General features: G+C 43.0%; 1 protein-coding gene across 2 annotated transcripts in view; it reads left to right on the plus strand.

The window, feature by feature from the left end:
* The window catches only part of LOC141094283 (uncharacterized), a 28,121-nt gene extending 21,882 nt beyond the window's left edge, over window positions 1–6,239 (plus strand). The window contains exons 2-7 of one of the 2 annotated variants that reach the window (XM_073580119.1): window positions 394–543; window positions 673–852; window positions 935–1,058; window positions 1,142–1,236; window positions 1,435–1,525; window positions 4,937–6,239. In XM_073580119.1, coding sequence (XP_073436220.1) covers window positions 472–543; window positions 673–852; window positions 935–1,058; window positions 1,142–1,236; window positions 1,435–1,525; window positions 4,937–6,129 — 1,755 coding nt within the window. In that variant the 5' untranslated portion in view covers window positions 394–471 and the 3' untranslated portion in view covers window positions 6,130–6,239. The remainder of the gene's footprint in view (window positions 1–393; window positions 544–672; window positions 853–934; window positions 1,059–1,141; window positions 1,237–1,434; window positions 1,526–4,936) is intronic. The other variant, XM_073580120.1, reaches the window with a different exon arrangement.
* The last annotated feature ends 9,508 nt before the right edge of the window (window positions 6,240–15,747 follow it).

Raw genomic sequence — 15,747 nt, forward strand, 5'->3', positions numbered from 1 at the left:
TGGTGGGGATGGAGTCAGTGACGGACTCTGGACAAATATGTTTCTAGAGCCGTAGTAGAAGATGAAGATGTCGTCCTCATCATGAAGTAGTTATTTCTCCTGTCACGTGTAATGAATATCTCCTGCAGTATTGCTAATGTCGATTCCAGTGTCGGTAAATGAGGCGAGAATTAGCGTTATGGAAGATGAGTCTATGAGAAACGTATTCAGCTGCCGACTCCGAGGGAGAAACTGCTTGTTGTCTGTGGCCTAAATATATAGGTTTTATTAGTAGATGTAAAGAAGAAAACTAAATACTGTAAAATAATTTCCTCTTTTGTTTCCCTTATTATCCCCAGTTATTGTATTACACAAGATTTTTATGATGTTACATCGGCTCATCTTCTCATTCAGATCTCTACAATATTGGATCCTCTCAGTGAAGACCTTCTACAAAAGAGAATTTTCCTGATTTACCCATCAAAGATAGATATGGACAGAGAAAAGATGGCAGAGAAAATGTTACACCTCACCGTAGAGATCCTCTTCCGGCTTACTGGAGAGGTGAGAGATCCTGATGACGTCACATTACATCATTCTTATCTATGGGAATAACAGATGGACAGAACTGGAGAGGTGAGGACTCTGGAAATGTCTGTAGTGAGATTTATTAATGTGTCTCTCTATAACCAGGATTACACAGTGATGAAGAAGACCTCTAGTGAGCGCTGTCAGGGCCCTGTGTCTGAGGGATGGGAAAGACCCTTGAGCCCAATCACAGGGCCTCCACCTCACCTCCTGATACATGAGGACATCAATGACCAGAAGATCCTAGAACTCACCTACAAGATGATTGAGCTGCTGACTGGAGAGGTGACACAGCTGGGAATGTTGGGACATTACACAGTAACGCTATGGAGGGATCGGGGGATGACAGTATCATTGTATGTGTCAGGTTCCTATAAGGTGTCAGGATATCGCTGTCTATTTCTCCATGGAGGAGTGGGAGTATTTAGAAGGACACAGAGATCTGTACAAGAACGTCATAATGGTGGTTCCCCAGCCTCTCACATCACCAGGTAAGAGACAGGACTAAATACACTCGGTCTATAATTATCTGTATATAAAGAATGAATTCAGTCTCTGTATGTGTTTACTCCAGATCTATCCAGTAAGAGGACACCAGAGAGATGTCCCCGTTCTCTTCTTTCACAGGACTGTAAACAAGAAGATCCCTATGTTCCTCAGGATCATCAGGTAGATGGAGAGAAGGTGTCATGAGATCTCCCCTATGATGTGTAGACGGCTGTGAAGGTCTTGTGCTCAGTCTTGTTTTATCCACCAGTATTATATGTTTTATACTTGTGTAATGAGAGCGGTGGAGATGGCAGGATTAGAGCTGATCATAGATGGGACTTCTCCATCTGTACGTGACTTTCATAATATTTGTTTCAGGGTGAAGATATGACCCATATTAATGCTACAGAGACATATGTGAGAGGTGATGAGCGGTGTAAAGAGGAGATTCCTACATATGACTACCCAGGTGAGTGGTAACCACTAAATGCAGAGAAGTCACAGATTCTTCTCAGTCACCGGCTGTGGCTGCTATATCGTTGGTGTAGTCCGGCCGTATTACCATGATCACCATTTTGCCTCTAGACCACAACATTCTCCTCACCCAAAACTGTTCAAACGACTTTGGGCATTGAAAGCCCTTTTCTATAGAACTTGCCACCTGGAGGATCCATCTACCCCCTGGGATTAGAAGACGCTCACCGTTACCTGCCCAGGTCTGTAAACTACAAAGCCAAATGACAGCGTACATAGAATGTTCTGACAATTTAGAAAATCACTTGAAGAAAATATTATGATGGGTCTGTATCAGAAATTGGAGGGTACATCCCTGTGGTGAGCAGACTAGGTGTATAGTCGCTGCTGGGGAGCGGGACTTGCTCTTACAGGGGACGCACCCAGGCAGGTGGGAGGAATGGTGCCCCACGGAGCTGCCTGGTATTCCCTGAGGTGAAGGGGTACGTCCCTGTAGTGAGCAGATTGGTGAATAGTCCGTGGGGCTCATGCCAAATCTTCGATGCCGCCCCTCCTGGTCGTGTGGAGGCGACCAGCGAGTGTATATATTTTCCTCCATATTTCTGCGGCTATGGTACTAAAACCCCCTAGAGTCGCTGCTGGGGAGCAGGACTGGTTCATGCAGGGGGGCGCACCCAGGCAGGTGGGAGGAATGGTGCCCCACGGAGCTGCCTGGTATTCCCCGAGGTGAAGGGGGTACGCCCCTGTGGTGAGCTGACTGGTGTGATAGTCCGCGGGGTTTTACGCCAAATCTTCATACCATCGAAGAAGCCGCCCTCCTGGTCGTGTGGAGGCGACCAGCGAGAGTATATTTCCTCCATTTCCCGGTCCCCTTCTCCTCCTGATGTGTGCAGCAGGTGTGCTGCGGGGGAGTAGGGACAAATCTCTACCCTCGCCATTAACCAACCCTGGAGGCGCAGTCCTCATGGTGAAAGGGTTGGAGGGTGGTGTCCCTTGGTGAATAGTGGGGGTGTGAGTGTGGTGACACAGGGGGACGCCTCTGTTGAGTCCAGAGTGAGTTCACCAAAATTATGACAAACGAATGTGTGCAATAAACGTTCAGGTCCGGACCTGTGTGTGAACGAGCATGTATGGGTGTCCACCAAAAAACATCTTGGAAATGTGTTGTGGAGTCTGATCAGCTCTTAGCATACATACACATACATAAACTCGTTCCCCAGGTCGGCGCTGTGGAGATGAGTGGTGCCTCCAAAATGAACATGTATTGCCAATTCCAGCGGTGTTTGTCATAAACCTGAAGTGTCACGGAATGGTGGGGTGAACTCAGGGTCTGGGCGTCCCCGCTGTAGGTGTTTCCCTAATGAGGGGTGGTCTTGAGGGTCCAGAGGCCCCTCATTAAGGAGGGGGTACTGTCATGATCCAGTGTTGGATCTGGCGGTATTAAAAGCTCAAAGTGAACTTTTTTTACTTTGGTTAAGTTCAAAGGTGTTTTGACTGTCCCCGGTGCTGGTTAGTGGTATTGCACCTTAGGTTAGGTTGCTCTTAATTATGGTTCAGGTGTGGGGCTCTATAAATGGGTCTCAGGGTGTTCACTCACTGCTGGTGATATTTCTTGCTGAGTTGTTGGAGAGCCTGGTGGAAGGATGGAGCTGGAGTCCTGCGCAGTCAGCCAGAGAGAACGAGTGCCAGCTAATGGTGTCTGCAGGAAGGACTGGCATGGCCTGGTGGAGTCGCAGTTTATGGTGTCGGCGGGAAGTGCGGGCATGGCTTAGAGGAGTGGCGACTAGGAAGAGAGGGTTGCACTCAGCATGCTCGACTTGGTTGCTGAGAACTGGACTCGAGCTTGCTTGGATTCTTGGCAGAGGCTGGACTCATCTTGGGACTCTGTGTACTGGACTGCTGCAAGTGGTGATGGACTCTGCTCCCAGGCTGCACGATGGTGATGGATCCAGTTATGGTGATGGATCAGGGTGGAGGAGAAGATGCACGCAGGTGGTGGGCTCTGTTGCTAGGAGCGCACGCAACAGCGCAAAGCTAAGTGGTGTTCCCCCTGCATTGTCTCTTTCCTCATGTTTGTTATTAGTGCAGTGGTGGGATTAGTCTCCGCACCGACCCATTCCCTAGTGAGGGTTTAGGGTCAGGGCGAGCAAGGGGTTAAGGTTCGCGTGCGGCGACAGGTTCGGAGCCTGTATAGGGAATGTTAGGAGTGCAGGGACACTGGCTCAGGGGAGCTTAGGAGGTCTCCATGTCCCCATTCCCTATCGCAGGGCCCACCATTGTTAAAGTTACCCAGGTTCCCCCTTTATTATTTATTATTTGTATTTATAACGTGTTATACCTAAATTCGCCAGGTGGAGGCGGCGTATCCACCTGCACGTTCTATTGTTTAAATTCGCCCCACTGGAGGCGGTGTATCCGGGGTCACGTGTGTTATGGGTTCGCCTTGCGGCATCATCTGCGTCCTGACACACGTGATCGTGAGATTCATGCAGCGCAGACCGCCATCAATTCTTCCAGCCAGGACTCATCTCTGCATAAAATAACACAGTTACCTAGGGCACGGCCTCTAGAGCACATTCCCCTCTTTTTTCCTTTCTTCTTCACTACACATCTGAATACAGATATGCACCCACCATTAATATATAATTGGTTATTATGCAACCCACCATTCCAAATATAAATTATAATACGTCACTGAGCCCCTTCTAGCTATACATAGCCACTTTCCCAACCTAATAAATATATAAATTAGCACCTGTACTCTCTCCGCCAATTCATTACCAGTCACTGCATACTCCACGCCCCTCACTATGTACCTCCCACTCCCCCGACTCATTATATTTACATGCCCCTTCCCCCCAATTCATACATACAGGGATCCTAAATGTTGTGTGAGCACACTGCAAGGCTCAGAAGTGAGAGCGGATTTTGCAGGATTGGTTTATAGAAACCCTGTTGCTTTTTAACAGCCTTTCAGCCACTAATAGTGTGGGAACCTCTGTTTTTCCATTGACAGATGATGGACCTGACTGAGGACTTGTTTTTTGTGAGATGAGAATTTGGTATTATTTTCGCCTACATAACATTGATTGGTTTCCTTTTACTTGATAATTGGGAGGCAGAATGAACTAACAGTTGAACTCAGACTCAAATAGGCTTTATTGGCAGGACCAAAATACATTTAGCGTTTCCAAAGCAAGGAAAGTAAATGTGACAGGGGAGAGGATCGGGATCACCACACTCTACTGGTTCATCCAGCAAGGTTTTCTATTAGACTGTGAACTGTCATTGTCTGAGTAAATAAAGTTTTTTACATAGCTTCCCATTTTTATGAACAGTTTAAGTAGAAATATTCAAAAATATAAAACTCGAGGATATTTTATTAAAAAATAATTGTTTATCTTAGCAGATGACTGTACCAGGAGATCAGAAGGACAGCTGACATCTTCAGTTTTTAAATCTGATGATCTTGAGATCCTACAAGATACAACTGGAGTGATTGCTGTTACTCCAGATATATCATCATCCATTCACAGCAAAGATCGGTCATCTGATCCTATGAAACAGGTCCCATCTTCTGATTCATTACTAACCACTAAGGAAAATCAAAGTCACAAAAGAGACATTAAAAAACAAACTGCTCCTAAAGCAAAGAAGTCATTTTCATGTTCAGAATGTGGGAAATGTTTTAACCGGAAATGGAATCTTGTTGCACACCAGAGAATTCACACAGGAGAGAAGCCTTTTTCCTGTTCAGAATGTGGGAAATGTTTTAACTTCAAATCAGATTATGTTAAGCACCAGAGAATCCACACAGGGGAGAAGCCTTTTTCTTGTTCAGAATGTGAGAAATGTTTTGCACTTAAATCACATCTTGTTAGTCACCAGAAAACTCACACAGGGGAGAAGCCTTTTTCCTGTTCAGAATGTGGGAAATATTTTATCCGAAAATCGGTTCTTGTTAACCACCAGAGAACTCACACAGGGGAGAAGCCTTTTTCCTGTTCAGAATGTGGGAAATGTTTCAACCATAAATCACATCTTTTTAGTCACCAGAAAATTCATACAGGGGAGAAGCCTTTTTCATGTTCAGAATGTGGGAAATCTTTCAGCCAGAAATCACCTTTTGTTATTCACCAGAGAACTCATACAGGAGAGAAGCCTTTTTCCTGTTCAGAATGTGGGAAATGTTTCAACCAGAAATCATATCTTTTTACTCACCAGAAAACTCATACAGGGGAGAAGCCTTTTTCCTGTTCAGAATGTGGGAAATGTTTCAACCAGAAATCACATCTTTTTAGTCATCAGAGAACTCACACAGGGGAGAAGCCTTTTTCCTGTTCAGAATGTGGGAAATGTTTCATCGAGAAATCACATCTTTTTAGTCACCAGAGAATTCATACAGGGCAGAAGCCTTTTTCCTGTTCAGAATGTGGGAAATGTTTCAACCAGAAATCACCTCTTGTTAGTCACCAGAGAATTCATACAGGGGAGAAGCCGTTTTCCTGTTCAGTATGTGGAAAATGTTTTAACCGGAAACAGCATCTTGTTAGTCACCAGAGAACTCACACAGAGGAGAAGCCTTTTTCATTTTCTTAATGTGGGAAATATTTTACTTGGAAATCAACTGTTAATAAACATAAGAGATGTCACATAGGGGAGAAACCTTTAAGTTCATAATGTTGGAATAGTTTTAACCAAGATTGGATCTTCTTAAAAGGGTTGTCTCTTGTCATTCCTCATGTTTGCTGACAAAAGGATAAAACTAAACTTTATTAATTCCAAATGTAAAACTATACCCATAATTAACCCCCTGAAGGTTAGTCAGAAGGTGACAAATAGAAAAAACATATTCGCCACGTCTCAGTATATATGTGGTGATGTGACGTATACTCACTCTCCAAGACTCTCATTTCTACGGGTTTCATCGTTCTCACCAAAGACGACTCATCAGGAGACTATTTAATATTGACCTATATTCAAGTGAGACTAGACAAAAAAAAACTAAAATCATGTATCATGTTATCTGAAACAGTCAGAAAACTAGCCACATATTGGCAGATCCCAGACTTCAAACTATATACAGTGGGGCAAAAAAGTATTTAGTCAGTCAGCAATAGTGCAAGTTCCACCACTTAAAAAGATGAGAGGCGTCTGTAATTTACATCATAGGTAGACCTCAACTATGGGAGACAAACTGAGAAAAAAAAATCCAGAAAATCACGTCTGTTTTTTTTTCATTTTATTTGCATATTATGGTGGAAAATAAGTATTTGGTCAGAAACAAGCAATCAAGATTTCTGGCTCTCACAGACCTGTAACTTCTTCTTTAAGAGTCTCCTCTCTCCTCCACTCATTACCTGTAGTAATGGCACCTGTTTAAACTTGTTATCAGTATAAAAAGACACCTGTGCACACCCTCAAACAGTCTGACTCCAAACTCCACTATGGTGAAGACCAAAGAGCTGTCAAAGGACACCAGAAACAAAATTGTAGCCCTGCACCAGGCTGGGAAGACTGATTCTGCAATAGCCAACCAGCTTGGAGTGAAGAAATCAACTGTGGGAGCAATAATTAGAAAATGGTAGACATACAAGACCACTGATAATCTCCCTCGATCTGGTGCTCCACGCAAAATCCCACCCCGTGGGGTCAGAATGATCACAAGAACGGTGAGCAAAAATCCCAGAACCACGCGGGGGGACCTAGTGAATGAACTGCAGAGAGCTGGGACCAATGTAACAAGGCCTACCATAAGTAACACACTACGCCACCATGGACTCAGATCCTGCAGTGCCAGACGTGTCCCACTGCTTAAGCCTGTACATGTCCGGGCCCGTCTGAAGTTTGCTAGAGAGCATTTGGATGATCCAGAGGAGTTTTGGGAGAATGTCCTATGGTCTGATGAAACCAAACTGGAACTGTTTGGTAGAAGCACAACTTGTCGTGTTTGGAGGAAAAAGAATACTGAGTTGCATCCATCAAACACCATACCTACTGTAAAGCATGGTGGTGGAAACATCATGCTTTGGGGCTGTTTCTCTGCAAAGGGGCCAGGACGACTGATCCGGGTACATGAAAGAATGAATGGGGCCATGTATCGTGAGATTTTGAGTGCAAACCTCCTTCCATCAGCAAGGGCATTGATGATGAAATGTGGCTGGGTCTTTCAACATGACAATGATCCAAAGCACACCGCCAGGGCAACGAAGGAGTGGCTTCGTAAGAAGCATTTCAAGGTCCTGGAGTGGCCTAGCCAGTCTCCAGATCTCAACCCTATAGAAAACCTTTGGAGGGAGTTGAAAGTCCATGTTGCCAAGCGAAAAGCCAAAAACATCACTGCTCTAGAGGAGATCTGCATGGAGGAATGGGCCAACATACCAACAACAGTGTGTGGCAACCTTGTGAAGACTTACAGAAAACGTTTGACCTCTGTCATTGCCAACAAAGGATATATCACAAAGTATTGAGATGAAATTTTGTTTCTGACCAAATACTTATTTTCCACCATAATATGCAAATAAAATGAAAAAAAAACAGACAATGTGATTTTCTGGATTTTTTTTTCTCAGTTTGTCTCCCATAGTTGAGGTCTACCTATGATGTAATTTACAGACGCCTCTCATCTTTTTAAGTGGTGGAACTTGCACTATTGCTGACTGACTAAACACTTTTTTGCCCCACTGTACTTCGTAAGTATATAAGCCACTCCGGTGTGAGGAATAGATAGTATGTGAAAATACAGTATATATTTGGAATGATTAAAGTTTAGTTTTATCCTCTTGTCAGTGAATCGTCTAATCAAGGGATAATTATATATATCTCAAGGCAGAAAAGTCCAGCAAGCAGAAACTTCAGGTGGTGTAATAAAATTCAAGAATTTTTTATTGCAGATAATTTAAAAAATCCAGAGTTCAGTAACAAGATGCAGACATAATGCTGAACAGACTATGCGTTTCGGCGGTAATGAACTGCCGCCTTCTTCACGGTCTCAAACAGTTTGGACCCTGTGTTGTCCGAGTAGCGTTTTGCCCATGTTTAAAGGAGTTCGGCGGGACGATCCCTGGTCCATGAAGTTTCAGCTAGCGATCCGGGGCGCCCGCTGACCCCCCCCCCCATGTCTCCACAGGCATTCTTCATTAGTCTAGTAGCTGCCAAAACCCGATCGTCTCTGCTACATAGAGGTGATCAGATCACCTGTATGTATCATAGTTGCTCACTTGCTATGCGCACCGACCACCAGGCAGCGCTATTAGGATCAGGCAGTGACAACCATACAGGTCTGCTGGAGACCTCTGGTTGTCATGCCAACCCATTGATGACATGCAATCGCGTGACAGAGAGGGTGCGGATGAGTGCTCCCAAAGGTGTATTTATATGGGTTTCCAACAAGCCAAGGTCCTGCACTAATCCAGGCAAGGAGAGTAACTCTGGGGAAAAAGTGTGACCGGATCGACGCTGGATGGACACATCACCATGGAGACCGGAGGAGCCCACACCACGCGAGCGTTCAGCATCCCTTGTGAAGCAGGAAGTTCAGGATGAAAACCTGCTGGTAAGACCAAGATAAATAATGCTGCATAGAGCGATCTAGTAGCAATCAATCAGGTAAAGTGATAGTGAGGGGTGTCAGGAAACCAAACCTTGCATGCGAAAAGTGCCAAATGTGACACCACCAAGTGACCAGTGAAAGGGCAACTGTGCAATGGATGAGAAATGCAGAATAAAAACTGATATGATAAAGTTGTAAAGATAAAAGCAGCTTAAAAAAAGTGATGGATAATTTGAGAAAAAATATAGTAAAATATATGGAAAAGTGTTTGTTGTGAAGTGTATACACTTATAAAAATGTTTTCTTTAAAGTATAGAAATATAAATAAATCAGTATTAGGATTTGTAAAAAAGAGAAATGTTAATTTATTGTTCATTACATTTTTTTAATAAAATATGTGAATAATCGTGAATTAAATTATTATTAAAAAATCCAATTAAATCCCAGAACCTGATATACTTACCGGAATATATGGGCTCATATTAGAATCCCTTATAACCAACTGGAAAGATAAAAACAAAGGAAAAATGGCAGAATAAAAAACAAGCACCAAAAAACTCATAACCACAATTTAAGCCCCAAGGGTGGTTTGCACGTTCATGACCGGGCCAATTTTTACAATTCTGACCACTGTCCCTTTATGAGGTAATAACTCTGGAACGCTTCCATGGATCTCGGTGATTCTGACATTGTTTTCTCGTGACATATTGTACTTCATGTTAGTGGTAAAATTTCATTCATATAACTTGCGTTTATTTGTGAAAAAAAAAGGAAACTTGGCAAAAATTTTGAAAATTTCACAATTTTCCAACTTTGAATTTTTATGCCCTTAAATCACAGAGATACGGCACACAAAAATAAGTAACATTTCCCACATGTTTACTTTACATTTTGGAACCAAAATTTTTTTTGTTAGGAAGTTATAAGGGTTAAAAGTTGACCGGCGATTTCTCATTTTTGCAACACCATTTTATTTTTACGGACCACATAACATTTGAAGCCACTTTGAGGGGTCTATATGATAGAAAATACCCAAAAGTGACACCATTCTAAAAACTGCACCTCTTAAGGTGCTCAAAACCACATTGAAGAAGTTTATTAACCCTTTAGGTGCATCACAGGAATTTTTTGAATAATTAAAAAAAATGAACATTTAACTTTTTTTCACAAAAAAATACTTCGGGTTCAATTTTTTTTTTATTTTACCAAGTGTAACAGGAGAAATTGGACTGGAAAAGTTATTGTGCAATTTGTCCTGAGTACGCTGATACCTGATATGTGGGGGGGAACCACTGTTTCGGCGCATGGCAGACCTCAGAAGGGAAGGAGCGCCGTTTGACTTTTTCAATGCAAAATTGGCTGGAATTCAGATCGGACGCCATGTCACGTTTGGAGAGACCCTGATGTACCTAAACAGTGGAAACCCCCCACAAGTGACCCCATTTTGGAAACTAGACCCCCCCAAGGAACTTATCTAGATATGTGGTGAGAACTTTGAACCCACAATGGCTTCACAGAAGTTTATAACGTACAGCGGTACAATTAAAAAGTCATATTTTTTCCACAAAAATGAGCTTTTCACCCTCAATTCTTATTTTTCCAAAGGTAACAGGACCCTAAAAGTTATTGTGCAATTTGTCCTGAGTGCGCTGATACCCCACATGTGGGGGTAAACCACTATTTGGGTGCATGGCAGAACTCGGAAGGGAAGCAGCGCCATTTGATGTTTTTGGCTGGAATTGAGACCGGACACCATGTCGCGTTTGGAAAGCCCCTGATGTACCAGTAGAAACCCCCCACAAATGACACCATTTTGGAAACTATACCCCCCAAGGAACTTATCTAGATGTGTGGTGAGCACTTTGAACCCCTCAGTGCTTCACAGAAGTTTATAACGCCCGTGTGTGAAAGTAAAAAAAATCCTATTTTTTCCACAAACATGATCTTTCAGTCACCAATTTTTTTATTTTCCCAAGGGTACAAGGATAAAGGCAGATTTTAAGGGATTCAGAAAGAGAATTGGAGGGATCCAATGGCTGGATATCCTTAAAGACAAAAATGTCCAGGAAGGATGGGAAATCTTGAAAAATGAAATTCTCAAAGCACAATTGTTAACAATTCCAAAAAGAGGGAAGAATAGGAAGCATTTAAGGAAGCCAGGATGGATGAACACAGAACTTAAGCACATGCTAAAAAGGAAGAAAAAAATGTTTATAAAATGGAAAGAGGGAGGCATATCTAAAGAAGAATATAATGCTGTCTGCAGAACCTGCAGGGCACAAATCAGATTATCTAAAGCTGACAATGAATTGAGGCTTGCAAGAGATGTCAAAAGCAATAATAAAGGATTTTGGGGATACGTCAAAAGTAAAAGAAAGACAAAGATGCTAAAGGATTTTTACAGGATGAAATGGTAAGACAGGATGTTGAGAAGGCCAAACTTTTAAATTCCTATTTTGCATCTGTTTTCTCTCAGAAAGGAAATGTAACATCAACTGTTCTTCACTGTCTTATTAAGGGAATAGAAGAATCCAGGATATCTATAAACAGAAAGATAGTGAGGAAACACTTAGCTAACCTAAATGAATTCAAGTCTCCAGGTCCAGATGAATTACACCCCAGAGTACTGAAGGAGATAGCAGAAGAAATTTTTGAACCGCTCTCCATAATCTTTGAAAATTCATGGAGAACAGGAGAAGTGCCAGAAGACTGGAGAAGAGCAAATGTTGTTCCTATCTTCAAAAAGGGGAAGAAGGTGGACCCAGGCAACTATAGGCCGGTGAGTCTGACTTCTATACCAGGAAAGATCTTTGAACAAATTATTAAACAACATGTATGTCAGTACCTGGATAAGAATGAAGTGATTAAACAGAGTCAGCATGGGTTTGTAGCTAATAAGTCATGTCAGGCTAACTTAATTTCCTATGACTGAATCACTGATTGGGTGGATCAAGGAAATGCTGTAGATATAGTATATCTTGACTTCAGCAAAGCATTTGACAAAGTATCTCATACAATCCTTATTGAAAAAATGACTAATTATGGAATGGACAAGGCAACTGTTAGGTGGATTCATAACTGGCTTAGTGATCGGACCCAAAGAGTGGTCGCAAATGGCTGCACATCCAGTTGGAAGAATGTCTCAAGTGGGGTACCACAGGGCTCTGTCCTGGGTCCTGTATTGTTCAACATCTTTATCAACGATTTAGATGAAGGATTTGAGGGTAAACTGATTAAATTTGCTGATGACACAAAGCTAGGAGGGATAGCTAATACTCGAGAAGAGAGAGAGGATTCAAAAAGATATAAATAAACTGGAGAAGAGGGCAGCAACTAACAAAATGGTTTTTAACAGGAAAAATGCAAAGTACTACATCTGGGCAATAAAAATGAAAAAAGCATATACAGAATGGGAGGAATAGGCCTAAGCAACAGCACATGTGAAAAGGACTTGGGTATACTAATAGATCACAGACTGAATATGAGTCAACAGTGTGATGCAGCAGAAAAAAGGCAAATGCAATTCTAGGATGTATTAACAGAAGCATACAGTATAGATCCCGTGAAGTCATTATTTCCCTCTACTCCTCTTTGGTCAGACCTCATCTGGAATATTGTGTCCAGTTTTGGGCACCTCATTTTAAAAAAGACATCAACAAACTGGAGCAAGTTTAGAAAAGAGCAACCAGAATGGTGACCGGTCTGCAAACCCTGTCTTATGAGGAAAGGTTGCAGGATTTGGGATTTTTTAGTTTTCAAAAGAGAAGACTGAGAGGAGACTTAATAGCTGTCTACAAATATCTAAAGGGCTGTCACATTGTAGAAGGATCAACTTTATTCTCATTTGCACAAGGAAAGGCTAGAAGCAATGTGATGAAACTGAATGGAAGGAGACACAGATTAGATATCAGAAAAAACTTTTTGACAGAGTGATGAATGAGTGGAACAAGCTGCCACGAGAAGTGGTGAGTTCTTCAATGGAAGTCTTCAAACAGAGGCTGGACAGACATCTGACTGGGATGATTTAACGAATCCTGCTTTGAGCAGGGGGTTGGACCAGATGGCCCAGGAGGTCCCTTCCAACTCTACGATTCTATGATTCTAAGTGCTTCACAGAAGTTTACAACACCTGGGCGTGAAAATAAAATAATTTTTTTCCACAAAAATGATATTTTTGCCCCCAATTTTTTATTTTCCTAAGGGTAATAGGAGAATTTGGACCCCAAAAGTCGTTTAGCAATTTGTCCTGAGTATGCAGATACCCTATATGTGGGGGTAAAACACTCTTTGGGCGCATGGCAGAGCTTGGAAGGGAAGGAGCACCATTTGACTTTTTCAATGCAGAATTGGGTGGAATTGAGATCAGACGTCATGTTGCGTTTGGAGATAACCTGATGTGCCCAAACAGTGGAAACCCCCCAATTCTAACTCCAGCCCTAACTGTTATGAATGAGTCACTGGAGGAGAAAACAAAAATACAAGCTAAGTCCAGAAAACCGGAGAGGTTGGTAGCTATCGGATTGCAGACCCCTGATCCTATACACCACAACTAACAGTAGCCGTGGGGGTTCCTACGGTGCCCTAGACCCCTCGTCACAGCCGGAGAACTACATAAGCCTAAAGAAGGAAAGGGGAAATCTAAACTGCCCCAGAGCAGACCCCAAAGCAATAGACAGCTCCCAACATGTATTGTCGGTGAAATACAGATGAAAACACAAACACAGACAGAAAGACAGGCTGAGCAAACGATGGGGCCCAACTAACCAGATGGGACAGGACAGAAAAGATGCTGGCTGCAATCCGCAAAAAACCCTACCAAAAATGTCCCAACCGTCTGATAGGGAAAAAGGCCCTGAAGTCGCTAGACTTCAAAATCACTATATCAGCACTCAGGTATATTCTGAAAACAGACAAAGAGATCAACTGATCAGAGACAAAAATGGAATTCAGCCAGTCCCAACCAGGACTGGCTAAATACAAACACCAAGGAAACCAGACAAAATCTCATGGAATAATAGCAGGGCAAAAACTTAGCTTTTAGTAGACAGGAACTAAACTGGATGCAAGAGCTCAGAGCAGAAAGGATCACCAGCAGCCCTGCACGGCATCGGCTGCCTTATATCCACTCAAATTCCACATGTCCAATCACACTCCGCCTGTTCAGATGACAGGTTCTTCCCATCCCAATCGATTTCACTAACTCTCTTCACCAGCAGAGGGAGTTCATCAGACATCAAAAGTGAAGGGGAGAATGAACTCCCAACAGTACCTCCCACTTGAGGAGGGGTCACCGAACCCTCATCCACGCCACCAGGGCGATCAGGATGAGCCCAATGAAAAGCATGAACCAATTTTTTGGCATATCGGATGCAGGGACCCAAGAATTATCCTCCTGGCCATAACCCTTCCATTTAACCAAATACTGGAGTCTCCGTCTAGCCAGACGAGAATCCAGTATCTTCTCAACCTCATATTCCACATTACCTTCAACCAATACAGGGTCAGGAGGTGCCACCACAGGAACTACTGGCTCAACAAACCTCTTTAACAGAGACTTATGAAACACGTTATGGATCTTGAATGTAACAGGAAGAGCCAATCGAAAAGAGACTGGATTAAGAATCTCCAAAATCTTGTAAGGTCCAATAAATCCAGGTTTATACTTTGGAGAAGCCACCTTCATAGAGATATTCTTTGATGACAACCAAACCATATCACCCACCTTAAACCGGGGACCAATAGTCCTATGCCGGTTGGAAAACCGCTGGGCCTTTTCCTGGGAGAGAGACAACTTATCCACCACTTGGTCCCAGATCTGGTGCATTCTCTCCACCACAGTGTCAACACCTGGGCAGGCAGAAGACTCCACCTGCCCTGAAGAGAATCGAGGATGAAACCCAAAGTTACAAAAAAAAGGTGACATCAAAGTGGCAGAACTAGCTCTATTATTTAAAGCAAATTCGGCCAAGGGCAAAAATGAAACCCAATCATCCTGATCAGCAGAAATAAAACATCTCAAATATGACTCCAAAATCTGGTTTGTTCTCTCCGTCTGCCCATTGGTCTGAGGGTGAAACGCAGAGAAGGACAACTGAATTCCCAGCTTGGAACAGAAAGTCCTCCAAAATCTAGAAACAGACTGAACTCCTCTGTCAGATACAATGTTCTCAGGAATCCCGTGCAAGCGAAACACCTGTTGCAAAAACAAGGGCACCAACTCTGAGGAAGATGGCAACTTAGGGAGTGGTACAAGATGGACCATCTTAGAGAATCTATCACAAATCACCCAAATAACAGTCATTCTCTGAGAGACAGGCATATCAGAGATAAAATCCATTGAAATATGGGTCCATGACCTCCGGGGCACCGGCAAAGGCATCAACAACCCACTAGAGCGAGAACAAGGATTAGACCGGGAGCAAGTCCCACAGGACTGCACAAAATTCCTGACATCACGAGACAAGGCGGGCCATCAAAAAGACCGACTCACCAAATCTCTAGTACCAAAAATACCTGGATGACCAGCCAATGCGGAGCATTGAACCTCAGACATCACTCTCTTCCTCCACTGGTCAGGAACATACAATTTTCCAATGGGACAATGCTCAGGTTTGTCCTCCTGAAACTCTTCCAGAACACGTCTCAAATCGGGTGAGATGGCAGAA

The sequence above is a fragment of the Dendrobates tinctorius genome, unplaced genomic scaffold, assembly GCF_039654945.1.
Source record: "Dendrobates tinctorius isolate UK_male_01 unplaced genomic scaffold, ASM3965494v1 ptg000063l, whole genome shotgun sequence".
Lineage (NCBI taxonomy): Eukaryota > Metazoa > Chordata > Amphibia > Anura > Dendrobatidae > Dendrobates > Dendrobates tinctorius.